Source organism: Zonotrichia leucophrys, chromosome Z (genome assembly GCF_028769735.1).
Source record: "Zonotrichia leucophrys gambelii isolate GWCS_2022_RI chromosome Z, RI_Zleu_2.0, whole genome shotgun sequence".
Taxonomy (NCBI): domain Eukaryota; kingdom Metazoa; phylum Chordata; class Aves; order Passeriformes; family Passerellidae; genus Zonotrichia; species Zonotrichia leucophrys.
The window spans coordinates 39,064,177-39,091,790 of NC_088200.1; the positions used below are offsets into that span (position 1 = coordinate 39,064,177).

Genomic DNA, 27,614 nt, shown 5'->3' on the forward strand with positions numbered 1-27,614 from the left:
GCTCCCCAAAAAGTGAAGATTTATTTAAAATTCAGCCACTACTGTAACTGAGTAGTTTTCTAATAGGAGGAAAATAAATACACCTAATATGAAAATGAGGGACCAGATCTATCAGGGTGCCAGAATCTCAGATGGTATTAATTGGTGCATCTGCTTATTGTAAACTAAATGCGCTTGAGTTTGGACCAGCTCTTTCATTACCATTTACAAGAGATTACTTTTCAATTACATTGTATTCTCCCTTTGTGTACAGAGGCCACAATGTATAATCCAGAATCCTGAACATAAACATGGAATAGGGAAAATTATGTTTTTCTCTCTTTTAATGGTCTTCTATTTACTAGTCAAGAACCCTTTGCTCTTTCCTAGGTCGTTTTTTGTCTTTCATCAAAGCAAATGGCATGGATGTAACATGTGGACTATTTCTGCTTTCATCCTCAATAACACTTCCTGTACTGAGTACAAAAATCTAGTTTGTGACTATAAAACAGCCTTTATCTATTAAAAAAGTCCTATTATACACATCTGGTTTGATGCAACACCACTGAATACTCCAAAACAGAAAGTGCAGAAACTCAAAAAATATGGGGAAGGTTTTACCCTCCATGGTCTGTACACCAGAATCTGACACTGTGTGCAGCAAAACTCTTATTTTGCCAACTGATTTCTTTCTTCCATCAGTAAAAACCAAGAAAATTCACTTCTGCTTTGGTAAATTCAACTAATAATCTGGTTTGGGTTGAGCTGCCAGAACACAGTTCACAGTGCCTGAGAGATAAAATTCAGAGAAAGCACTCTGCCCAGGAAGAACCAGTCAATTTCACTAAGGCAAAAGCAGTTCATAGTTTAAGAAATTTAATCAGAAAAACCCAAAAAAGCTCAAAACTGAACAACAAATAATCAACCTCCCCAAAAACACAAAGAAAAAAACCCCACACTGTTTTGAGAATGTGAGTTAGAATCTGACTTTAAACTTGCTTTGCCCTATCAAACAAATTGAGGTAAAAATTGCTGAAATTGACATTCTTTGTATGATAAACTTATTTTATAACACCTTCATTGATAAAGCATTAAAAGGTACTCTAGGGACACCACAGCCTTGATTCTTCCAGAGTTTCAACTTGAGTTTGCCCTTAGTAAATGTTTCTTTGAAATGAAATCAAAACTGTGTAACTCAGTACTGACATGATACATCCAACCACACATTGAGTATTTGGAGCCACATAGGCACACCTAAAACTTAAGTACGTAACAATTGTATGTATGTAATTATAATTTTCTAGTGTCAGTTTTATTTGATCTGAAAAGCATCTATTTGGATTTGTCATGTGTCATCATCTTAGCATTGAATGGTTTTTGCTGACATGTCTACATAGGAAGCATAATTAATTTTGTATATTTTCCCAGGGGGCTCAGTCTGCACAACTAAAGTGACAGAAATGTTAAAAATTATCTTAAGAGTAAAGCGAGGTTTTATTCTATTTGCAAAGTACCAATTTTAATTATTTCAGGAAAGTCCCTTGGCTTGTAATAAAGCAACACAGTAAATGTAAACTGCTGTGAGAATAAAGACTCTTATGGTCTTTTGTAAATAAAAACTACATTTCAATAGGCAATTTCAAAACTCAATAGGCAATGGGGAATGTAGATTCCAAAATAATACACTAGAATATTTTCTCACTGCATTTTTAACATCCAGATATGTGCCGAATGTACTTATAGGGTGGCTCTCAAAAACCTGTTGTCCTCTAATTCATGTTTGCTGACAAAACTCAAAGTCATAATCTCGAAACTTATTTAAGCATTTTAAATTAATTAATAAATGTTTATCTGTGGGGTAGTGATATAAAAAGGTAACATTTACAGGAAGTGGTCATTGTTTTCTTTACCTACATAACAGAACTAGGAAAACAAATTTTCAAGGACACTTGATCTGATTAATTATCAGATGGTAAACAAGCCATTTGAAAGCAAATGCATTTGATGAGGAGAGAGGAACATGTGCTGAGCATTTATGATTTTTTTGTCTGTCCTTGATGTTATTTGAAAGACACCAACATGGCACACTTAGCACTATGTCGATGTAACACGTGGACTATTTCTGCTTTCATCCTCCATAACACTTCCTATACCAAGCATAAAAATCTAGCTTGCGACTATAAAACAGCTTTTATTTAATACAAAAGTCCTATCATACACAGATTTTGTGTGGCCAAATTTCACCCATTATTTGAATGATCCAAACATGAAGCATGATTATAGTTGATCTGAATTAAATTGCATGGAATTCAACTCCCCATGGCATAACAGAGAATTTTCTGATTTTAATAGCCAGAAATGTTGCACTGTAATTAAGGAAGAATTAAAACCCCCTCCTTTTAAAGTACTAAATATAAAAAGGTAATTGAGGACCTTGTAGCTGATGGAGAAGCACTCATGCTGGAAGCATCCATAGACCTGTGTAAGCTAGGGCTGATCTGGCTGCATGCTGTTGAAAGCTGATTCGCTGAAGGTGAAAGAGGTCCCAGCTGTTGAACTGTCATGGGACTGCTGGTGACTATGGCATTGTTGCCACTGCCTTTTCCAATGAACTTGCCCTTGTGTCCATAACCAAAACCTCCTAAAATAAACAAAGCAGGTTAGTATTTATCTCTCATGAACCCAGAATGAGGCACAGAACTCGCATTGTAGCATCCCATGACTCTGTCATCTAACTCCCTGGTTTTTATCACATCACTTTGCAAACTCCAGAAAGTAATGGGAATCTCCAGATGAGGACAAAACTAGGGACCCACACAAGAATTTTGCAAACTTCTCAAAACACAAATAGCAATATTCTACAGGGGGATTAATAGATTATGCACGTGTAAAACATGTGCTGAAGTACATAAACTAAAGACCAGGCATGACGGAAAAACATCAGAAAAAGCAGCAGGTAAAAAGCCCTCAGCTGAAGGAAAGCTCTCTATGAAGAAGACAGGAAGGGAGAACCCAAGGAGGTTGCCAGAACAGCACCGTGCCGTGAGTTCTACCAAACCCAGCAGCTGCAATGCATTGCAAGCCCTTCCATCAATCCTACCACTACCCATGCATAAAGCAAGGAGACTCCGATACGCATGCGGACTGCAGTGTCGAGTAGTTTCACTCACAGGAGAGAGTTACAGCTGGAAACCAGCATTCCTCAAGCTGGAACCAGAATTCCTCAGAGGTCTAGGTGGAGGAATCTGAGCTGAATCAAACTGAGAAGCATTCTGGACTTTCTTTACAGGCCACAGTCTGCTTTTAATCACTGCTGCCATGACTCAAACTGATAGCTATTACACAGTAGCACAAAAGGTAGCTGGCCACCAGGACATAACTTCAAAATGCCCAGCATACTTTCTGTAGTGATTTAGATCACAGATGGTAGTTTACAAAATTGTCTCCATTAAAACAGATTGAGATTAGAAAGTTAAAATGCATGTCATAATATGGAAGTTTTTGGATATCTAGCAAATTCTCATCACAGCTGAAAATTAATAATCAGATAATTCACATTTCTAGCTGCTTCTCTGTTTAGAATACTCCACAAAGCAGGATAGCAACATCAGGACAAACAGTGAAAAGTATTTCTATGTAAATAATTTTCCTAAATTAAATCTACTTTTGAAGTGGGCATACAACACACAACTTTTTCTCCAGGTTCTTCGGATGGGTTGTGGACTGCAGAGAGATGTACATAAAGACATTAATGCTCCCCCAGTCAAAGGAAGAAAATCCAAATCCTTCAATTCCCTCCAGATCAAATAGTTTCAAGGACAAACATGTAAAGAGAATTCCTGATTCTGCACTCAGCCCCACTGTGGACACCACAACAAAGCATCTAAGCTCTTGTAGGATTACAGTCTGTTCCCACTACAGATGTTCAATTAAATTAAAAGAAAAAGAGAAAGTATTTCAATTTCTTTCTTGTGAAGCAAGAAAGTACATATTTTGAACTCAATAAAGCTGAATCAATGTACTTCTCAGCAGTTGATTTTATAATGTTACAGAGAGTTAAACTGGAACCAGTAGCAAACATTAGGCAAAAAATGTAAATCAACTCTGATAATAACATGAATTCTACTCCTCTTAGTAAAAACCTGTATGGGGTGAAATAAATTTACAAGCTCCATTCACACTATGAAAAATACATAATACAACATAATATGCCTATATGTATGTGTTAGAAAAGTGCCTTTAGTATGTAGAATCAAAGATATTCTGCACCAAATTATATAAAAGTGTGCTATAACAATGGAGGAAACCCAGCTGGGTTTGACAATGAAATACAGTTGTAATGCTTGGAGAGTGTATATACATACATATATACATGCATATATATATATATGTATGTGTGAGAGTGTGTGTGTGTGTGTGTGTGTGTATGCATGTATGGAACACTTAACAATACATCAACCTACTATTTAGCATTGAGAAAATGTACCAAATATGTACTGATCCTTTCCTGGATGATGCCATTAACACCCTTTACTTAAAGGTCACTTTAAACAAATTTCAGCAGTAACAATAATAATATCTGCTTTATCATATCAGCAAATCAAGGACGGTCTATTTGTCAGATTTCCATTAGGGAAAGGCCATATGTCATCTCAAATAACAATCTGCAATGATACAGTGAAATTACTATTCACTCATTACTAAATCTGAGTTGCTTGAAGCTTACATGTTGGAAAAAAAAGCAAATCCCAGCAGAAAAACCAGAAAAGGGAGTAGTGCCAAACCAGTGCTGTAAAATACAGAAAGTTGCACCCTTAATGCATCCTGGTTTCCCTTTCAATTACAGGGTCTGCTATTATTATCTGTGTATAAACAGTACCTCAGGGATGCCAACAGCAAGCAAGAAAATTTGCTGTGTTATGGTAAGGATGATGAGAAAAAATGGCCTGGTTTCTAGCCATTGAAAGGAAAACATAAGAAATTAAGTACTTTGGGGAAATTTTATTACTGGAATGACAAACAAAAGTTATGCAAGACTCTAGTCCTCAGGAACATTTGTTTGGACTTTTCTCTTATTCAAAAACAGAAGCAAAAGATTTTCTTCTTTGTACCACTGACAAGCATTTGCTGTTGTGACAAAAATTTACAATTCTTCCACTGAAAAAAGGCAGGGAAGATTATAATGGAAGAATAAATCATAAGTTCCCACCACTGAAAGAGACTGCAAAGTAAAAGGTTGCTTCTGTGAAAAGCAAAGTCATAACATTTCATCAGTTGCTTCATATAGGCAAAAATGTGTCAAAAGACCATCATTAACAGCTTGTCCATGCCCCGCAGGTCACTGAGCAATATCAATTTGATCTGAATCAGGCAGCATTATGTTGAACTAAGTCTGAGCACAAGATTGGAAGCTTATGCCAACTTCAAGCCCACTACAAAAGTACAGACCACATCTAATGTAGGATAAAGTTAAACAGGCTAGCTCCAACAAGGACCTGGCCTGTCATGAGCCTGCTGCTGAAAGGCAAGCTGTCAGAACATGTGTTCAGAAGCTCTGGATAAATGTCAGAATACTATCTCCAGCATCAGCATACGGCATCACGTACCCAGAGTGCCAGAGGAGCCCTCAGTCCACGTTTCCTGTATCATTGTCCCGAAGCCTGGAAATGTCAGGATAGTGTAAGGACAACTAGAAATTCCTCAATGCCTTGAATCCACATCAGCTGAGATAAACAGGAAACTCTCAGGAGAATACCAGTAGGTTTAAATGACTGTAGATTCTAAGAAAACTATGTCAGCCAATATTTTAAATAAGCAAAAGAGGCAGTTTCTTTTTCTTTATACTAGGACATAGATCAGGAGACAGTCCAATAAAGCCAACAGGAACTAAGGAGGTGGAATCAGTCCTGCAGTAGCTCATTGTAAGAGTTACAGTTAACAAGAGCAGGTGCTTTATTCTAAATAAACATAATAACACATAAATCAAAACTGATACTTATCAACATATAACAGTAGTTATAGTTATAGTTAACAAGTAGAAACAGTAAAAAAATTATGGAAATATTTTAATCCATTTACTTCCTCATTCATTAGGTTGCCTATTTTCCCTGTTTATTCTCTATAGTTGGTTAACAGCTAAGCTTCACTCAACCTTGAAACGCAAAATTATTTCACTGCAATTTTCTGAAGAACATTCAAAGAATGCAGAAAAATACAACTACTTTAGATACAGAATTTTAGATGAGACTTTCTTAATTTATGTAATTCCCTTACTTTTTGGAGAAATAATCCAATATGAAATCAGTTTCACTTAAAAACCATTTTCTTTTATCAGATATTGACCAAAATCAACTAATTTCTTCGCCTATTTCTTTATGTAAAGAGTAGTCATTTGTTCATTCGTCCAAGTATCTCAGTTTAAAATAAAAAAAAACTACTTCACCAAACCTTTGAAATTGTAAACTATGCTTTCCATATATAAATCATGGTCAACAAAAACATATAAAAGCAAAACTAGTTTTAATTGTCAGGTGTTCTGAAACACACTACATACATATCAAATACATAACACCAGATCAAATTCAAACATCTCTTTGATTAATAAATTCTATAGTTACTGAACTAATCATTATGAAATAAAGCTACTAAAGTAGCTTTCATCTGAAAACCTCTCTCATTACTGTTAGAGCAACAGCTAGAAATAAAAGAATTATAACAAGAGAGCAAAAGTGAATTTCCCTAAGGGATTTTCTGTGTACACATACACAGAAAATGTATGCGTTGAGAGCTTTGGAAGTGGTTGGTTTTAATGTTTCCCTTGTATTGGGCTTCCAGCCTTGTTTCTGTGGACTTTCTATTCACCAAAATGGGGAGAAAAGGGTACAAGCAAAAAAAGCACGTTGTAAGACCATAAATACGGAAGAGGGCAGAGACTATAGGAATAAGGCAGATTGTGTGAATGTATTCTTCACATAGATTAAACTCACCACGGCTGTTTGAAAACACGTTTGGCCTTTTTTCAGAACACATTTAATCCTCTGGATTGCAGCCCTCAGTTACTACATACACCTTTACCGTCTGTCACCATATCTGCACGGTCATTGACACCCTATTTGGAGGGGGGGAGCAGGGGGGGCTTCACAGTGGCTGGTAAATCAAAAACCTCAAATGTTTGCATAGAAGACTTGCTTCCCAATGGTAATATCTTATTCCCTCTCACCTTGAGCCTGCCAAAGTTTTCAGGCTTCCCTGCAGCAATTTCAGTTATATTATTAGTGACTGCTAGAGAGCGAGCACTTGTTCCCTTTGCCCTTAAACCAAACGGCCACTTCTCTATTGTTTCCACAGCCACCCAGGAAACTCTATTGCAGAACAACTGTGTAGACAGAGACACCAGCTGCAGGGCAATGGATATCAGACCCCTGTGAACCTTCTTTAAGTGTGCTAAACTGAAGCTTCAAAGGGGAGCAAATATAATTTAAAAAGGCAGGCTAGGGGGAATATTGTCATTTGCCTCACTGACCATATGATCAAATAAAATCTTTGCTGATTTGGAAATCTGGGCTCCATCAAACTGGCATCATATTCTGAGTCCAGATCTTATAGGAAGACCTTGAAGTTTCTAGGTGAACTAGACAAAAGCTCAGTCACAAGTTTATTAGGTATGAGCTTTTTTTTTTATAGAGTGCAAGATGGAGTTTTTCAGAGCACAAGTAAATTATTAACCTATGACTCAAAAAGTTGCTGAATTATCATTTGCATTCCAAGTCTTACAAAATATTGTAGTTTCTCAACTACAATACACCAGACAGTCACTACATGCTAGTGAAACAGTGATTCTTAGCATTTATTATCTTTAAAAACAAAACAAAATTAAAAAATACCCAAGGATTTGTAGTTAGAGATAAAATCCTGAATTAAGGTCCCAAAAGCTCACTGTTTTTAACATTATGGTTATGATCATAGCTTATGGTTTCCTTAACACATTCAACAATGACATTTAGTAACAGATTTTCTCCAAATCCTCTGGCAGAGTCCACTCTGAACACCAAGATAGACACACCATTAATCTGACTAGTACAGGATAACCCATGTTCTTCACTGTTTACAGAGACCTAATCTTTACAATCAATAAAAATAATCTCAAGAAAATACACTAAACAGAGTTATAAGATGGCATGGTATTAAGAGACAGTACTGTGTATGCGCTTTAAAGATTCTTCATGCTGTGAATCTTGTAAAGGCAGCTTCTTCACTATCAGGGTGCACTTGGTAAATTAACTTGCACTAATTTCCAATGTTATTTGCAATCTTTGTATGAAGTAATCAAGCATGTACATACTTTCAGCAACTCTACTGAGACAAAAGAGACTGACAAAGCACAATGAAAAACAATGTCTCCCTTCAACTGGAACCAAGGTAAAAAATTATCCAGAACCAACCAGTGAAAACAATACCTCACAGGTGATTAACTTAGCTGGTTTAGAGCAGACAGCAATGATATCACCTACTTCTATGGAACATTTTAACCACTAAATTTAAACAAATGAAAACAGTGGTCTTGTAATGACTAAACTAAGAATATATTATGAAACAGTCAGGTTCAGGAAACTTCCAGGAAAGTACAAATACAGTAAAACAAAGATTTTCAATTGGATCTACAGGCATCTGTAATAAGTCATACTAATTTTGAATCCATTTTATCTATATCAGGAAGACCTATCACTTAGAAAAAAGTTATTTAGAAAGCTACTTTGTTATTTTTTATTTTGCATAAAGCATAAAACGTTATCAGTTAACTAGTGCACATACAAGTTAATGTTTAACTGAACTAAAATATAAATGTTTTAGCTGGAATGGGTAACTCCCTATTTGTTATCAGCAACATTAGATGACTTCTGCTTTTGTCCTTATTAGGCTAATATGGTATGTGCTTTTCTATGGCAGAAAACTTAGAGCTGTACACCTGTGGTTTGTGCAACTACTTTTCCATAGTATTAGTAACCAGTTTCTATTTACAAAACTTAGCCTGACAATTGGTTTGTACTTCTGAAATATTAATACATTGTGCAAGCCTCATAATCAAATAGCTGATACAAATCAAGAGAGACTCTACTAAAAGCGCAATATACGTATATATGGTGAACACTAACAGGGGAAAAAACCCAACAAGTTTCCTGTTTTAAGCTTCAGAATTGGCCAGCTTCTTAGAATACCACTACAATACAGACAATGAGAAAAGTATTATTATAATCAAAATCGAAATTTACAAGTATTTGAATGAACAGAAGATAACTGTATTGGAATTAGAGATAATAAGAGATAATACCTTCCAGCTGCAGTGCCACTGGGCAATTACTGCCTGAATCTGGCTTAAATAAACACGGAGCATATATCAGTATGTGTGTGAGAGCACAGACTACAATTTCACTTACATGTGGCATTACTTATTAAAAAAAATATCTATAAAACTTCTTCATATATTGTGAATTATAGGACACAAGTGAAATCAATCACTTTGCCCAGCATTTTAACAGTACAGCAGTCATCTGCAAAATAAATTAATTAATTCAAGCAATTTTGTTAGAATACTTTTTTGTTGATACCATCTGATTGCAATGCAGCCAACTATGGAGGGGCAACAAGAAAACATTCTAGAAAAATTAAGTCTCTGTACTAGGTAACACTTCATCTGCCACAACAACTTCTAGCACTGTTCAACCTCAACTTCACATCTGTGCTTTTCTTCATGTTAGAAATACATTCTTGGAATATTTTCCATTAATTTTTGATTTTCTTTCCTCTCAATTTTAATTAAAACATGCTCAGATAGCTTCTGTTGTGTGTGTTTGAAAATACCACATAGGAGCTTTGCTATCTGCAGCTCTGGGCACATGTGGATCCATTACTCTAAAGACCTATTCCACGTATCAAAGTAAATAACCACAGCAAGGTACCCTCTGCTCAGACATAATTTCTGACTTCTTGCTGTGTTCACTGGACTGTTACCTATCGTCCTTGTTGCCCACTTTATCCATGTGTCTCCTGTCAGCCTGCCTGCATGGCAGTGATGGGAAGAAGACCCTCTGCTTCCTCCGGGCCCCAGGCAAAGGGAAGAACTTCTGCCTCCTCTACTCACTTATAATAGGGGATGCAGCAGAGCACCAAGGGCAAGGGGACAGATTCTCAGTAGATGAAGGCTGCCTTAGCTCCAGTGCTCTGTGACAACATCCTCCGAGCAAAGCCTGCTGCCTGCTGTGCACGAGTCCTGAGCAGAGGAGAGAAGAGCAAGAAGATTGCTTTCTACCCCCAGCATGGGCCAGCCCTCAGTCTCTGCCACCTAATACGTCAGTGCCAGACTGTGCTGCACGTCATGTTCCAGTAATAGCATGAATTCAGCAAAAAAAACATGCAATAAAGGTGTTGTTTAATGTTAAACTCCAATACCACGTGAGGCTCCCTTTCTAAATCTCTACAGATAATGCAAGGCAATTGACTGCTCTTTCTCAGAAAAACATCTTTCCCCCTCTAAGACACCAAAATGTACAAGAAGCAGAAAAAGAAAAAGAAAAAAAGGGGGGGAAAAAAGCCAACCTGTTTAATAGTGATACCCATTTAAAACAGGTGACAAATGCTAACATGGAAAGAACCTCAGAAACTGCAGTATGGAATCAGGAATCTAAGTAGCTTGCAGTCACATTCAGTACGTTTTTGTTTCCCAGATAAAGTCAACAGTTCAAGGACACTACTATTTTTCAAACAACATTGTCCCTGAGATTCTGAGCAGCGCATTTTTTTTCTTTCCTCACACTAAAAACAAGATACTGTTTAAGGCTGTTTCTCCTAAAAGGTAAGAATATTACCCTAGTTGTCAGTTTTACCAGGCAGAAATAACAAGCATACAGCCCACATAATGTACATATTCTAAGAGGCTTTATACTCAGTTAATTAGTTTAACTATTGCTTTCATGGTTCATTTAAGTCTTTCATGCTTCATTAAATATCAATATATTTTATCACCTCAGAAAAACTTCTCAGTAAAAATACAATTGTATTTTCAAGTGATAATCTTCTTAACAAATATATATATTTCAAGCACGTCTATCAGACACCAGCAAAGACTAAATTGCTACAGTAGCAGTATCTCCAACCATTATGCAAATTTCTTTCCCTACACACAATGGAAACAAAAATACTTTTGCTGAAAGAAAAGTACTTCATCAAGAAAAAGAAAATTATTTTGACACATCTTATTTTCATCATTAAAAAAGTTCTCACACTGATCTTTTGCTGTTCCACCTTCACAGCAATCAGCTCAAACACACCCTGGATTCAGTAATTGTAACTACCTTGCCAAATGTCCTCAATTCATAAAGTCAGAAAATCATGTCCTTAAGGAAGTATAAAGACCAATGAAACTAATAGTTGTAAGTATGTAGAAATCAAAATCCAAATGCAATTCATAAATCAAACTCCTGTGGTTAAGAGAGCATCTATCCTACCAGAAAGGTTCATTTACTTATGCATAGTATGAATTTTCTCAATTCAAGATATAGGAATATGTCTGAGCTATTTGGAAGTACATTTGCTAGACTGTAAAACTAGTCCCTGCAAATCCACTTGCATGATTACCACAACTTCTCTGAAAATTTCTCCTACTATCTTCACATGCAATCTCATTCTTTGAAACATACAGCCAGTAAGGTGCATTGCAATCATAGAATGACAGGGGTTCTTATCATTCAAACTGACTTTTAGAGGAGGCCACTATCAGCACCACCATGGTCCAAACAAAACCTACTACTTGTCTTGCCACCTTAGTTCTTCATGTCAATGAGAGGCAAAGCCTGAGAAAATTATACAAGCAGACAGAAGTATTTAAAATCTGTATTGGCACTACATGCTTCCACTCCTCTCAAAGCTTTAGACATTTTTCTTTCAATTTTATTCTTTATTCCTTATTCTTTTCATCAGCCCAAGCCATACTAATTAATCAGAGTTTCCCAGGTCTTTTGTTGTTGTGATCAAAAAGAAAGGACCAAAATGAAAGCTTGTTTCATCTTTTTAAAGTGAGTCCATCTACCTTCCACAAAGCCAGGCTAATAAGAGGGAGGATTAAGACCAATTGAATGGCTTAGGCCCCTAAACACCAGTCCTGCTCCTGCCCTTAGCTGTCATCCTTGCCAAAATTGATTTGCAAAGAATGACGTCTTAACCACAGCTATTACTTTGCAAAGAGGAGGCTGCCGTGTTGGCAGGGCTTGGCAGCCAAAGTTGGCTCCTGACTAAGGGCTGAGGTAAAGACACAGGAAACCACAGTGGTATCCCAATGCAATGGTGTCTGCAAGGGCCATCTGAGGGGCGGAAAGAAGTGCTCACAGACAAAGGCATAAAAAAGGCAAGTGTTTGCGTGCTCTGCTGAGCTGAGTACCTTTGCTCAAGGGTGGAAACCCACACAAATGTCCTGATGGACACTGAAATCATTTCAGGAAGCTGGTCAACCCAACTGTGTATCTCTCCTCCACACCTCTAAAAAAAATTGAGTGGTACCTATCTTCATACTAGTTTGAGAGACAGAATGTGCCATATGGATAAGAGTAAAATATTCAAAATGGATCATGTGATTTTTGAGGACATCATCCTAGTGAACTTCAGTGATGTTAAATTCACAAGCACATAAGTAATTTTTTCCAAACAGAACTTGGCTTTATAAGCTGCTTATGTAATTTTTCAAATTTCTGTCATATGCAAGTATTCTTGTATTCTTCATACAATTCATTGTGTGGTTTTTTAGTATTCTGGTGTGATTTTCATTAAATTGCAGGGATTTGATTCCCCACAACTCAAGGACTGCAATTTCCAGAAGTTAATGTGAATGAGATATAAATCTCTTACAGTCAGCTGTCATTTTATCCCAAAAATGCTGAAATTCACGCTCTATTCTAAAGTTCATGAAATTCTATGTTAAAAAACATTTTTGCTGTTAAATGTACTTACAATGCATACTGCAGGCTAAAAATGCAAAGCAAAGTTCATTCACTTCCAAAAGGCTACAGAACACTAAATCAGGTCAACTGAGAAGACTTGAAGTCCTTATAATTGAAGAAAAGGCAATAACCAAAACAGTTGTTATAGCCCTTTTTCCTTCATATAACTAGCTTCTCTTCCTCAAGCAACATTCAAGAATCAAGTCTGCATGGGCAGGCTGAGTGAGGAAAGAGTATGTATTTGTAGTCTGGTTTGGCAAGAGCTCTCAGTCAGTGCCCAGATGTCACTTGCTGGCTGAGAGATCCCCACCCAGCTGGTCTCTCCCCCTGTGCACAGATAGCACAGGAGAAGAAAAGATGGAAAAAGCTCCTGGATAAAGATAAGGACAGTTTAATAAAAAAGGCAAAAACTTTATGCTGAGGCAAAGCAAAATAAGAAATGTATTCACTACTTCCCATCAGCAGGCAGGTGTCCAGCCACTTCCTCAGTCTGTGTAGGAGTTGCTCAATGAGATAAATGCCATCACCACTAATGCCCTTACATCCTTCTTTCTCTCAGCTGTCATGACTGAGCACATCACACAGTATGGAACAACCCTTTGGTCAGCCAGGGTCAGGTATCTTGGCTGTGTTCCCTCCCAGCCTCTTGCACACCCCCTTCCCAGTGGGCTTTTCTTCGGTAGGGTCACAGAAAGAAAACCTTGACACTGTGCAAACATTGCTTACCAAGAACCAAAACACTGGTGTGTTATCACTGATTTGTTTTCAAGACTGTCTGGTCAAAAATGCAAACTCCAGCACTGTATGGACAGCTACAAGGAAAGTTAACTGCATTCAGATAGATGCAGTATACTTCCTGTAGAAAAACCCAACTAAATGTTAGGAGACTCCTCTAGAAAAGTAAAAATACATGGGGAACCAGCTCAGCAAGGTAAGGAGGATAAGCACTTCCCAGGGAATATCCAGACTTCTGGTATCACTGCAGAATTCAAATTTACTTCTAAAAGCATTATCATTTTGAAATGAGAAATGTTTTCCCATTGTGAGAAAAAGGAAAATTAAACATTGAATAGATATTAAACACTCAGCTTTCTATGGAAATAATGTAGTTGCAGAATTTCACAAGGCTTACATTTTCAGGAAAGAAAGTCATTTGTTGTAAAACCAGGGATGTCTTACATCTTTCAGAAAACAACAAGAACTTTGAATAATTTTATTCACTCTGAATAATTAAAAGCCAGTTTCTGTTTTCATCACATAAAGGTTGCTGCTCTTTTAATCAGCTGTTATTCTTTTAAAAGGATGTTTCAACCTAAGAAACTCAAGAAATGAGGAATCCTGAAGGCTCAGCTGAAGATAAGTCTATAGTACTTTTGCTCCTACATATGTATGCATTAGGTGTTGAAACATGCTTATGTGATTAAAAACAATATAATTTTGTTCCATGTACATTTTTAGTTGTACCCAGCTATAATACCTAGTGAGAAACAATAACATCATTACTGCAAGAGCTATTTGTTATGTCAGCCTGATTGTGTAGCATTTCTGTTTATGGAATAAGACTTTTAAAAGACACTACAGGTCTTAAATTAGCAGCTCATAAACAGATATCTGTAAAGTCTGAAGTTTTCATTACTATATTTTGATCTCCTCCATATTTTCTACCCCTCTAAACCTGTTATGTTCATTACAAAATTTTTAAGCAGACTACCACCTTGTCTTTCAAACGGCTGCAGCTAAGGGGCAGGAAAAAGCTATCAATATTTCAAAGGTTATCCATGGCCTAAAGAGGGGTGCTTCACTGAACATACTATTCAATCTCATCCCAGACTTATTCAACTTGTTTACCAACATCCTTGACAAAGGGATTGAATGAACCTTCAGCAAGTTTGCTGATGATGCGAAACCGAGGGGAATGGCTGACAGACCCGGAGGCTGTGCTGCCCTTCCACGGGACGCTAATAGGCTGAGAATTGGGCAAGTTCAACAAAGGCAAGTGCAGAGTCCTGCACCTGGAGAGAAACAACCCTAAGTACCAGTAACAGGCTGGGGACTGACCTGCTGGTAGGCAGGTCCGCAGAGATGGACCTGGGTATGTCAGTGACAGTCACAAGCTGACCATGAACTGGCAGCACCCCTGTGGCCTGGAAAGCCCACCTGGAGAGCCCCCCGTATCCTGGGGGGCACTAGGAAGGGCATGGCCAGCAGGTGCTATCACAGGGAGGCGATCCCGTCCCACTGCTCAGCCCTGGTGAGGCCTCATCTGGAGTGCTGGGCCCAGTTCTGGGCTCCTCAGGACACGACAGATCAGAGCTGGTCAGTACAAGACAGACAAGAAGACGGTGCAGCAGAGGCCACAGAGAGGTCACAAAGATGATGAGGGGACTGGAGCATCTCTCTTATGAGGAGAGAGTCCAGGAGCTGGGTCTCTTCACTCTGGAGAAGAGAGAGGATCTCATCCATACATATAAATTCTCAAAGGCAGGTGCCAAGAGGATGGTGCCAGACGCTTTCCAGGGGTGCGCACAACAGGATGAGGAGCAATGGCCATAAACTAAAATACAAGTTCCACCTCAACGAGAGCACTGGAATAGGCTGCCAAGGGAGGTTGCGGAGCCTCCCACTAGGGAGATATTCAAAACTCAGCTGGATGTGCTTCTGTGACAATTGCTCCAAATGACCCTGCCTTGGCAGGGTGTTGGACTAAATTATCTCCCTAAAAGATCTCTTCCAAGCCTGAAAATTCTGTGATTCTGCGTTCTTTGTGATATCAGTTTGAAAAAGGACAGTGTGGTTGGCCAAAAGGATAAACAACCCAACAGCCTGACCATGTGCAATTGTGTAAATACTTGGGAAAAGGCTAGCTCACATAAGTAAAGGTGTGTCAATTCTTAATTTATGGGACTGGTTCACAGCTATAATCAGAATAAACCTGGAAATTTCAATTAAATGATATAAATCTCAATTGCCACACCCAAGTTTTCTATTTTATAAAAATTTTAAAGTCCCTTTACTGGGGGCAGTTTTGTTAGGACTGTAACTTGGCCCCTGGTTTCTAGTTTCCAAGTCTTTAAAAATAATTTCTTTCTCCTTGAAATTTTTTTGAAAGAAAGAAATCTTAGTCAAGTTATAACATGCTAGGTAATCATGAAGGAAAAAATGAGATTATCATCATTATGTTCAATATTGAAACCCCTCGCAAAAGATTCCAATATCTAATTTAATAGATTCATTTTGGAGATCTGTGGGTAAAGAACTATTCAAATCATTCAGTTTGACCATTAATGAACTTATAGGTTAGGATACAGTGAAGGAATTCACAGGAGCAGTCATGTGGAAAGAAATTGCTCACAACTACTATTTGTTCTTGTTTTGCAGCACTTTTCTTTTTTTAGTCCAATCAATGTGGGTTTCTTCTTTCTAGTTTAATATACTACAGAAGCTTTTTAATTCTCCTCAGAGACTGAGGAATTCACAATCTTTCTTGAACCAGAATCACTAAAACTGAACATAAAAAGAAATGCAAAATAAAGACCACCAAAAAAATCATTGTTATTTTTTGCACAGAATTCATGTCTTGATGTTTGCTATATGACTGTACAAAAGCAGGCTATTTGCTTGAGCTCTTGAAGGATCATTTTTATTAGTCAGGAATAGGAATATATATTTCTCATACTCTTAAATACTCCAAATTCTCATTATAAGTCAACACCTATAAAAAACAAATTTACTTTTATAAAATTTAACTGTGAGGAAAAAAGTTAAAGATCACTCTAAACATACTCTTCCTCACATTAAAACATAGGTTGTAAACATATCTTTTGCTAAAAATACATAGTTTTACGTGTTTTTTTTTCCTTTGAAGTTTTTTGCTGAGTTACTTATTACACATAAAATGAGTGATAGAAGGTCCTGCATGCCTCAAATGGTGTTAGTGACTTGACATTCATCAACATTTTTTAACCACAGAGCTGTCAGTAAATGTACTCATGTGCATTTTCTTTTCACAGTCAAGCCAAGGAGGACGGGCAAGGGTCCTGAGAAGACCCTGCTTGTCCTCCACCCCCAGCACCAAGGACACTCTGTTCATGTTTATCAGCTGGCGATATAAGAATACCAAGGGTGTTTCAGCTACCCTCTGCAGTGCAAGAATACAGCTAGATATTACCGTGATGTCTGCAACAGCAGGGACCTTGCTCAGCCCAGCTCCCACCCTCCAGCTGCTCCCTACACCTGCACCGCGCCAGTCTCCACCTCTACTTCTGTAAGCGTGAAGTGAGATTTTCAAAAGTGCCAGCAAAACTTCCAATTCACCTACACCAATTAAGATCCCAGGATCAAAGTGTAACCACTTCTGAAGGCTTAAAAACAAGCAATCCCAGACTAAAACAGCTATTCTCCCATCACGGCACAGCAACAGGACAACGCACACTCCAAGGCTGACCCTACAGCACTGGTCTAGAAAAAGGCAGAAGTGAAGTAAGAGTAAAAGAGTAATAGTGAAGTAAGAGTACAGAAAAGAAAGTAAATCAGAACTGCATCTGCCTAGCGCAACCTGTGAACTCTGAGGCACAATACTTCCCAGGTCTCTCCTTCAGGAAGAACAGCTTTGCAAAACTTCTCAAGTAACCTGAATGTCATTTACACAGATTTGGTCCTCGGTGTTCCACTTGGCTTGTATCAGGGCAATTAGCAGCATAGTCCCTTTGTCCAGCTGGCAAAATTATACTATGGTTAAGTAAACATGGGGCATGTACACTTTGTTCTCCCTCTTCCTCCCACAGGTATCCATTCACACACTTTCAGCTCTGACACAATTTCAATTAGTATCGGTTTTACCAAAAGTCAAAGGCGAAGCAATGAAATCTGCATCAACACCTCACTTTCTTGTGCAAGAAGACTGCAGTCATTCCAGTGGCAGACACTGCACACTGCAGCCATGCCTGCTCTGTATGTATGCCTTTCTGTAGTTGTGCATAAACTATGAATTTTTAACACTACAGCATTGTTGCTTATCATGAGTGCTATCACAGTAGCTCTTCATCACTCTATAAAGAAATTGGAGACAGAGAGGAGATCTGAACACTGCTTCAGAAAGTCTAAAAATAGAAGGCAGCAATGATGAGGAAATAATTAGAGCACAACAAGGATGGTGGAAGATAGACTGGAAACAAAAACACAATCATAGAGCTGAAAAGCAAAAGTCACACTTTTTAGGCCCTCCACCTTATCTGAGTTTACTGCCTCTGTTAAAGGACCACTTGCCCAAGGTGCTTCGGACATGCACTATCAGTTTGGAGAAATGACAATTACTAACCTTTTCTGAGTCTTTTCTGAGTTATCATGCCTGTGATGTGCACTAACTTAGAGCTGATACTCACCATTGCCAGGAATTCACATTTCACATTCAATTAAAGGCTTAAAGCAAAGGATCAAGTTATAAAATTTTGAATCAGACTCAGTAGCATGTTGAAAATGTTTATCAACATTCATAAATAGGGTCCATTTCAGGCAAAAAGACACATACAGAAGGCAAGTAACAGGTATGGGAGAGGTATGACCACAAGCACTATGCAGATATTAAGACACTTCTTTAACTTGCAGTGGTTCATTTTTCTGCCCTAACAGTCATAGATTTTCACAGAATATTGGCAACAAATCAGAGCACCTCGAGCAGCAATTGCTAGTGAGAAGGCAGCAAAACTAGAGTTAAGGGAAAGAAATAGTAGTTTTCGAAAGGTAATAGACATGACTGCAATGCAGGTATTTAATTTCATAGGCTGGGGTTTTTTTAATATATGGTGGAAAATATGGCACCATGTCCTACTGCAATATAAAAAAGGAAGCTGATGTGGTTTTTTGCTTTGGTGGTAAGAGTATTATCACAGAAACACAGAGCAGTAACCAGCAGCCATTATTTTCTGGTTACAAGTTAGACAGCTACAGTATATGATTCATTTGTACACAGGAATAAAGAACATTTGCATCTCACATTTCAAATTTTTGTAAAATTAGGATATGTACACTTACTGTACATATTATGTAAATTTATAATAAGCAGAAATAGTGTAAATAATTAGAATACTCACCAGGAAAATGGATGAGAATAGACTCTAAGAAGAAAACCCTAAACCTTGTACTTCATTAGCATCAGCAACTGACTAATTTGAATGAAGTAATCTGAACTTCAGACTGCACCTTGCACAACCAAGTATGAATGACTGAAAACACTGATGCTCAGTGTTTGGCAGTTTTAATCAAAACTCAATTGGCCTCCTTCTAATACTATTTTATCATATTAATTTCAACAAAATCTTTTCTATGTGGAATTCCATATTACAGGATTTAATTAAAATTAAATAAATCAGTTTAAACATTTAGAATCCAATATAAACTTTTCTTGCACACATTCAACACTTCCACAGAAACAGTATCAACATAGTTTTCTATTATAGTCTACAGAACTCCAACGTTTTCTAATAAAACTTCTATCACTCCTCTACAAATGCTAAAAATAAACAGTTCTAGGAACCTTTCATTCAACATTTCAATCTCACCTTTTGACAAGGAAAAGTTGTTACAATCTGAAAGAAGTCATTTTTCCAGGTGCACAGGCCTACCACCTCTCTCAGTGGAAGAGGTTAGTTTTGAAAAACCTTTAGACTAAAAAAGAAACTAATGATAGAGACAGGGAGCACTCACGCAGTATTATCTGATAATAAAAATGAAAAAATTCCTGGTTCTCATGGCCAACAGAGGACACAGCTGTGTAGAAAGAACCTCCCAGATTGTATTTTCAGAACACTCTGAGAGAACACTGGAGCTTATCTTCCCACATTTAAGGCCCATGGATAGTCATATTTTCTCCTCAGTACAGTTTTCTAGTACCGTAGTGATCCCTGTTTGCAAGAGTCTTCTACAGAATATACACAAAGATCCGTTTTCTTTTACTAGGAGGAAGATTTGTACACTGTGGTTTAGGTGTGAAGGCTTCAGCATTTGTCTGTTGAAGTAAATATTTTTAAAAAATTGTTTTTCCCCTTAAAAATGATAATGCACAATTACAAGAAAATACACAAGTCTAAATTAGTCTTTTGAAGATCAAGACTGAAGCTATGAAAACAGACTTACAAACCCCACAGAAGAACTGAATACAATCACAAGTTAAGATTGATTCAAGAGTAGTGTTGGTAAGTAATTATATTTGTACTTGAATTACACTTTGTAATTCCAATCCTGGTTGCCCTATGTATATGCTGAAGTTTTCATCTCAGGTGGTCCAGATCCTTTGATTCCACTAACCCTTAACCTCATACAGTGCAATATTTAGGAGACAAAAGGTTTTCAGTATCTGTTTCCTGTGTCAGATAATATTTACATCTGCCAAAGGCAAAATTTATTAATCAATATCTATTCAGACTTATTTTTCATATTAGACTCTTCACTGGACTTATGGAGTTTGGCGTTTTCCCACACACTAAGTGAAAGAGAGAATTTTTGCAAGCCCCAAGTTTCAGTTTCTCCACCTCTCAAAATTACAATTCACTGTATTTAGTCTTTGTCCAAGCTAGTTTTCCTCTCACTGTTGACATGTCTGTAAGAAGATGAGCTATCCAATGAACAAAAGAAAAATTCAGTATAACTTCTCTACTCCTTCTTCTTGACAGCACAACGAGTGCAGTTAAATAACAATTCACTGCAACAGAAGCAATATTCCCATTACATGAACACAGTAATTTCAGAGACAAAGACTCATTGCAGAAATTTCCCTGTTTTCTTATGAACACACATGGTACATTCAAAAATAAATGGCTTTTCACAAGGAACTAAGATGTGTAACCATATTTCACACCAAAGAGGGGAAGCAGTTGAGAAAGCAGATGCAAGAGGGTAAAGGTATGGACAAGCAAGAAGACAATCTAGAAAGCCACTCCTGGCGGTGCAGAAAATCTAGCAAGAATCCCAGTTCAGTTTAAGCAAGTGAAACACACCAGTCCTGCACCTCTCTGGACAAAGAAAAGTCATGGAGCAGCATCAACAAAACCACTGCTGGCGGGCTGGCCAGGCAAGGTACACCATGGCAAACCCATCTTCCATCAGGCTGTCTTGAGGTCTCAAGATGAACAGTCTCTCTCTGATATTACTAAAAGTTTTTTAAACATTTCCTCATATTTGAAATTCAACTAAATTTATAGCTACTTGTTTATGCAAATAATTATCCAAGTAGTCCTCTCTTAGTGCTAAAAGCATCAAAACATTCATAGGAAACAGTGGATTGTGTTAGAAGATATATGTCACTAATTAATTGACATCAATGCTGGGTCAATAGTTTTTTTACAAACAACATTTATTTGTGAATACTGATTGACAGGCCAATTACAGTTTGGTGAGCTGGAACTTGACAGCCAGCTGCAGATTTATTAACAAATGTTCAAACAGTAGTATACAACAAATGCAAGTTCAATCTAGGTCAAATATGCTACAACTGAACTCTGAAATAAGCCATTAAAAATGTCTCAGGAGGACGGAGCAAGCATGTTAAAGTGTATGCTATACAGTTAAGAACTGTATTTAGCTGCCAAAGTGGTATGTCAGCAATGAGTCTGACTGCCTGTCATATTGTCAATACCAATATACTGGTATTTGAATAAAGCATGAATTATAAATTTATTCTGGGCTTTCTCAAGTGCAATTTATTGTAGGAGTACCTATTTTCTTTTTAACTTCCTAAGTAAAAATCATTAAACTGCGTATAGAGATTTATTTTTCCTTCTTTAAACAGGTACTTATGATATTTCCAAAATGTTCACAGTAAAACTCTTGGTTACCCCAAGGCCTTTACACTGGCCAAATCTCATTCAAGTCCCAGAAACAGATAGAATAAGACAAACTGTAATGCTTAACTGTAAAGTAAAGGTAACTTTTTTTTATGCAAAAGGCAGACTATAACACTAGTTAAAAGCACTCAAGCAACATTAATGAAAAGAGACATTCAAGTGAAACAAAGAAAAACATCTTTCACCAAAACCCCGAGATTTGGGCATATTAAAAAGCAGACAGGCAACTTTTCACTTGTATTTTTCCATCTTTTTTCCCATCAGGAGAAAAACCTGTACAATCTCCTGTGCTCATACAAAATCATCACTCTTGGTGATGATAACCACAAATTTATTCAGTAACCTGAATAAATTATAATCTTAATAAAACATTATCCAGCCTAAAAACTCCCTCTCTGAAGGGGAACTCAAAACCTTTTTTTGGAAATGACATGATAATATTTCTTCTTTCTCGAGGAAAGAAACATTCCCAACATGCTTTCAAGGCCCTCTATCTCACAGCTGCTGGGACAGCTTGACCCGAGCAGTATGTTCCTCGTTCCACAGGCTCCTTTTGGAAGGGCCAGCCCCAAGGTCACGGCTGGAGAAGAGAGAGACTGGGCAGCTTTGGGAGCTGCGGGGCCAGTGAGGAGAGCGGGCTGGAGGGATTGCCGGACACAGCACAGCGCCAGCAGGGGCAGAAGCACGGCTGCGGTGGACAGAAAGCCAAATCTCAGGGGAAAGAGACACAAAGACTTTGCAAAGGACTAGGAAGGACCATGCCTTGCTGCACCCAAACCCCTGCACTGCTGGCCAGCAAGGACTATATATATATATATATATATATATATATATATATATATACCATAGCGCATTTATGAATAAACATTTTGATTTCTCTTCTTACTGTTTTTACTCTGCTCTTTTTATGTTATCTCTACTTAACATCTACCTCTAGTCTCTTCTCTAATTATGTTAGTTATCCTATTTTTTGTAACAGCTTAATATAGAAAAATTATATAGGGCTTGGCATATCTGTTTTATAAAGGCCAACCAGCATTCTCCACCAGCATTAGCAACTGCTACCTCCACTAGCAACTAGAGAATGGGATCAGACATTGCATGGAGATTCCATCTCAAAAACCTTCTGAGTACTATTTAGTACAGCTAAACCAGTTAGGGACCACAGACGAAGAAAGAAAATCTGCCAAATTTAATTATTTGCATTTTCAGTATTATCTTTGATCAATAGGAAAAGGAGAGAACATTTCAGGGCAAAAGCGATAACACTTGCCTTTCCAGTTGACACTTGCCATTTTCAATTTGCCAGCTCCTAATACTTGACAGTGGTTTTTTAGCCATGTTGCAAATTTTAATCTACTGGTGCTATTTAATCTACTAGTTTTAATCTACTTCTTGATATTTCAGTAATCAACTCTTCAAATCTCAATTTTGTAAAGGACTTTTACTAAATACAAGGTAGGAATTGCAAAAAAAATATTTGTAAAGGCAGAAAGACCTGGATTCTCCTGCAAATGATAGCAGTTCCTGCAGGGAAACTGCAAGGAAAGTGCATTATCCCACTCCCTGCTGGAGACCCAAATATAGTGTCTTTAGTAGGCAAGAGATTTTAATCTGATGAAGCTTATTTCCCTGCAGACGAGATAGAGACTGGACAGCAGTAGCAAAGCACATTTTCTATTTTCATTTTGTTTGTTTGATTTTAGGGAAAAAAGGGATAGACACTGAAAGGAAGTAAAAATTGAAAAGTATGTCGTTACCTGGTCTACCAGGTACTGCATCCATTCACAATTGTTTAAATATATTTTCTTCTTCCTATTCATCTTAATTAAATTTACTAACATTTAAGGCTTAATTTCATTTAAATATGGACAGTACCAAGGTAGAGTCAGACAAAGCAACCTTTTCTGAACACAAAGGAATGTCTTCTGAAAGAAAGTAACGTTGTACCCTGTCAAGCTGCCCTCAAAGCCACAGGAAGCTCTGTAGAACAATTCTGACAATGCACATAAGTCACATTAATGTGCAAAGAAATCCCTTCCTAGACCCCAAATATGAATTTCTGTGTACATCGTTGATTTCAACAGGATTTTGGCTGGAGCATGACTCATTATCGTTTCAGGGGACTAAATTCATTAGGCTTTTGGGCACATTTGCAAGGGGAAAGTGGAGAGGGAAAAGCCAGGACGCAGCTACCGTGGGTCAGCCAGGACACCAGTTCTTCTCACTGGCTGAAGTCCAACCACGCCAAGCACCCACAGAAGATTCGTGCCCTGGTGATGTTGCTTGGACAAAATGGCCCTGCCATGTGAACACTTCCAGGGAAACCCGTCAGGTAAAAATTCTTTCCGGAGGTTTTCCAAGGGAAATGTTATGCAGCAACTGCCTTCTTGTAATAATTAAAGCTGGGAAAGGCATGTCTCTTCTACTGACCTCTCAGCTTGGTACAGTCCTCAGACAAAAATGTCAGGGTCACTGTTAAGCAGAAAAACCTGAGGAGCTGGTGGCCTCTGCTCATTAAAGCATAATAATCCACTATAGACAGGCTCTCCTCTCATCATTTGAAACCTCTAACAAAGTGTCATGGTTTAACTTCAGCCAGCAACTAATCTCCCACAGAGCCACCAAACTAATAAAGTGTCAAATGGTTAGACTAAACAGGGATAGACTTCTCTAAAAAGCCCAGGAAAAACCACTTAAACCACTGATTTTATCAACCATATAGTATCTGTAGAATTGACAACATGAAACCTCAACGAAATGAGATTTTTATCTCAAGTTCCATTACATGTATTTAGACCTGCAGCTGAAGAATATTGCCTGAACATGTAATCCCAAGTTAAGGTTTGTTTGATTGGGGTTTTTTGTGGTTTCTTTTTTCCCACAAGGGCCTATGTATTCAGCTGTATCCTGTGTCACAAAACTGAGGCAAAGGGCTCACAGAAGAAAAAAGCACATTGCCTACTCCTGCCCTAAGCCCTCCTGCATTTCATGTGAAATGTGTTCTTTACATACCCTTCTGGGGGAACTTCTGGTTCTGCAGAGATTATTGAGCTGATTTTGAACTTATGCAAAAATTCAACTTCTGAAAAAACTCAACACCTCATCATCTTCAGCAGCACGTGCAGCCCAGTGACACCTCAACCATTCTGAATCTCTCCAAAGCATGTCTGTGAAACAACAGAAGGCCATGCTTGCACCACGAGCAGAATTTAACAAACATTGGTACAAAATGCCAGTATTCGACTTAGCCCCACAAATATGACAGTTAAATGCAAACCTTTATTACTGTATTTCAGGCACAGTGCACCTTCTACTGCGCTCAGCGCATATCGAGCTGGTCTCTCAGGTCTGCTGAAAAAATGGCGCACACCGTTACCACTGGCAGTGAAAGAAATGCTCCACTAGTTGAAGTATAAGTATAGCATGCCTGCAAACACCTCAGTGGCCTCAGATGAAATTTAGCCTGGAAGGTGTAAGAGGAACAGAAACATGGACAAAGGAACACATGCGAGTTGTTTATAACAGAATAAATGCCAGAAGAGCAGCTTGTCTTCTCATGGTTTTCTGTGGGTGAGTGGTAGGACAGAGCAGTTACACTAAAGCAAATAGTGATTTTGCTTCCTGTTCAGCACCATCTAACAGGTCTGAAGCACTAGGGACCAAATAAGGAAACACATCACAATGGTGAAGATCATGTTACAGTACTGCTAGAAAAGGCAATATAGTTCTGGAAGAGCACAAATGCCAAATACAACTGCAAAATTTAGTATTTGCACACTTCTATGCTGAAGTGTGTATGGGACAGCTTTTTGGTAGCCTGCTTCTCTGTGAAAAGGCATAGACAGACTTCTTTCTATGTTCCATCTCCATAGGTGCATCTGCAGGTCAAAAATTAATTTTGTGTTTACATCAATCAATTGCACTTTATGTGGAGATCTCAAATCACTTTATGAATGTAAAAATAACTTTTCCAAAATTTGCCAACAAAAAGAATAGAGGCAAAGGAAATTTATGTGACTTATCCACATTCATAACAAAATAGCGAAATCTTAATTCACTCAGAGGACCAGGTAGCCTCAACACAGTTTTCAAGAATTTTCAGGTGTAAAACTTCCAGGAATTTCATACTTCAACTGGATTTTTGTTACTAATTTCTTCTATAAGGGGTGGCTGAAACATACATCTCTCTGTATGAAAACAGATTTTATTAGTGCCATCTCCTGGTGATAAAACAAAACTGAAAAATCATTAACTAGAGTTGAAGATTCTCGGAGTAAAGCGAAAATATAATAGTTTGATCTGGTTTGGTTTTCTTGTTTTTAACGGATTGACCTGAGGCATCAAATTTTCCTCTCTGTGGACTTGGAGGATACAAAACGCATTAGCCAATTTTAGGATGACATAAATAAGCACCAGTGACAATGTAGGAAAACCGCAAGCTGTCATGATAGTGAAAACAAGTGTGCAGAAATCTATTGATAAATACACCCTATCCCCTTTATTGGGTTTGCCCTAGTCAGAAAGAATAATATTTGGACTAGGAAAATCAAAGAAAAGGGAGCCTTACTCAAACACACACCTTCGCTATATTGCATTTTGGATTGCTGCCATTAATTTTAAATCTCACTGTCCAAGTCCACAAAGTGGAGGGTAAAGGGTATAAGAAACAGTATGAGAGAAGTTAAAATACACTCAACACAGAATGGGTAACTGTTGGCAACAGGCCTAATACTCTTGAGTGGGTTTACAGCTCTTGTGTAAAGTAGCTCCTTTTTGGCATTAAGCCTTAGACTCTTCAGGGCATTCTTCTAAGTTGCTTGGGGCCTTTAAAACACACAGTTTTGGCATCACCAGCTTTTTTTATTTTCTTCAACATTTTGTTCTTAAACATAATTCTGAATATTTAAGATAAAGACTGTAAAAGTACAGAGTCAATGTAAATCATTTCCTTATGTCCATTATTTCTGTTTAAGAATTGTCTGAACGTCACTTGTGTTCAGGAGTTGAACCATGCCTGAAATATGAAGGACAGGGGAGAAGAGAAATAAGCCTGAAATAAGCACTCCAAAGGAGTGTCTTGCAACAGGAACCTGTGCATAAGCCAGATTTACTTTACATAAAAGTTAAGTAAACTTCTTGCACATTCTAGGAGAGGCATACCAACAGCAGCAGTGAACCTGCTCAAGGCCAGCCAGGACTGCTGGTCATCCAGCCCCTAAAACTAATTGCTGATTTAAACTCAAGGAGTCTCATGTTCACAGCTGTACCATTCTGAAAAGTCCTAGACAAGAGAAAATAATCAATCAAGGCCCATCCTTATTGTCTACAGAATGGGCTTCCAGAAACAACTGCCAGAGCTGCAATGTCAATGCATTCCTTGTGTTGATGGATTATATGTTGTTTTGTCAAACATATCAAGGGCACCAAAAGTTTTGCAAACCTGAAAAATGGGTCAAGCTGGATAAAACCAAGGTCATTATCACTTACTTTTTTATACTTAAATATCATCAATAACCAGGCTTTAAAACTGCCTGGTTATTGATTATAGAAAACAACTAAAAAAGAGTCTTGAGTAAAGCTTTCTGCATAAGGAACTGCACAGAATACTGATGAATGTCTTTTTTTCAGACTGCGCCAACTGACACATAAAAACAAAAGTACTAGAGAGCAAAATAAGTATGTTAAAGAGATTTCAAGTGTGGCTCAAGCTGCTTACTGATTAACACTTCAGCATATAACACTCCTCACAGACCTGTGTGGTTATTGTTCAAAAGTGAAACAAGGCTCTTTTGGCAACTGGAGACAAATT

The 27,614-nt window shown here is 37.8% G+C and overlaps 1 protein-coding gene across 1 annotated transcript in view; it reads right to left on the bottom strand.

Annotated features, from left to right (window-relative positions):
- GLIS3 (GLIS family zinc finger 3) overlaps positions 1-27,614 on the bottom strand; it is a 155,733-nt gene that overhangs the window by 118,424 nt on the left and 9,695 nt on the right. Inside the window, exon 2 of the mRNA XM_064735573.1 lies at positions 2,413-2,620. Coding sequence (XP_064591643.1) covers positions 2,413-2,543 — 131 coding nt within the window. The 5' untranslated portion in view covers positions 2,544-2,620. The remainder of the gene's footprint in view (positions 1-2,412; positions 2,621-27,614) is intronic.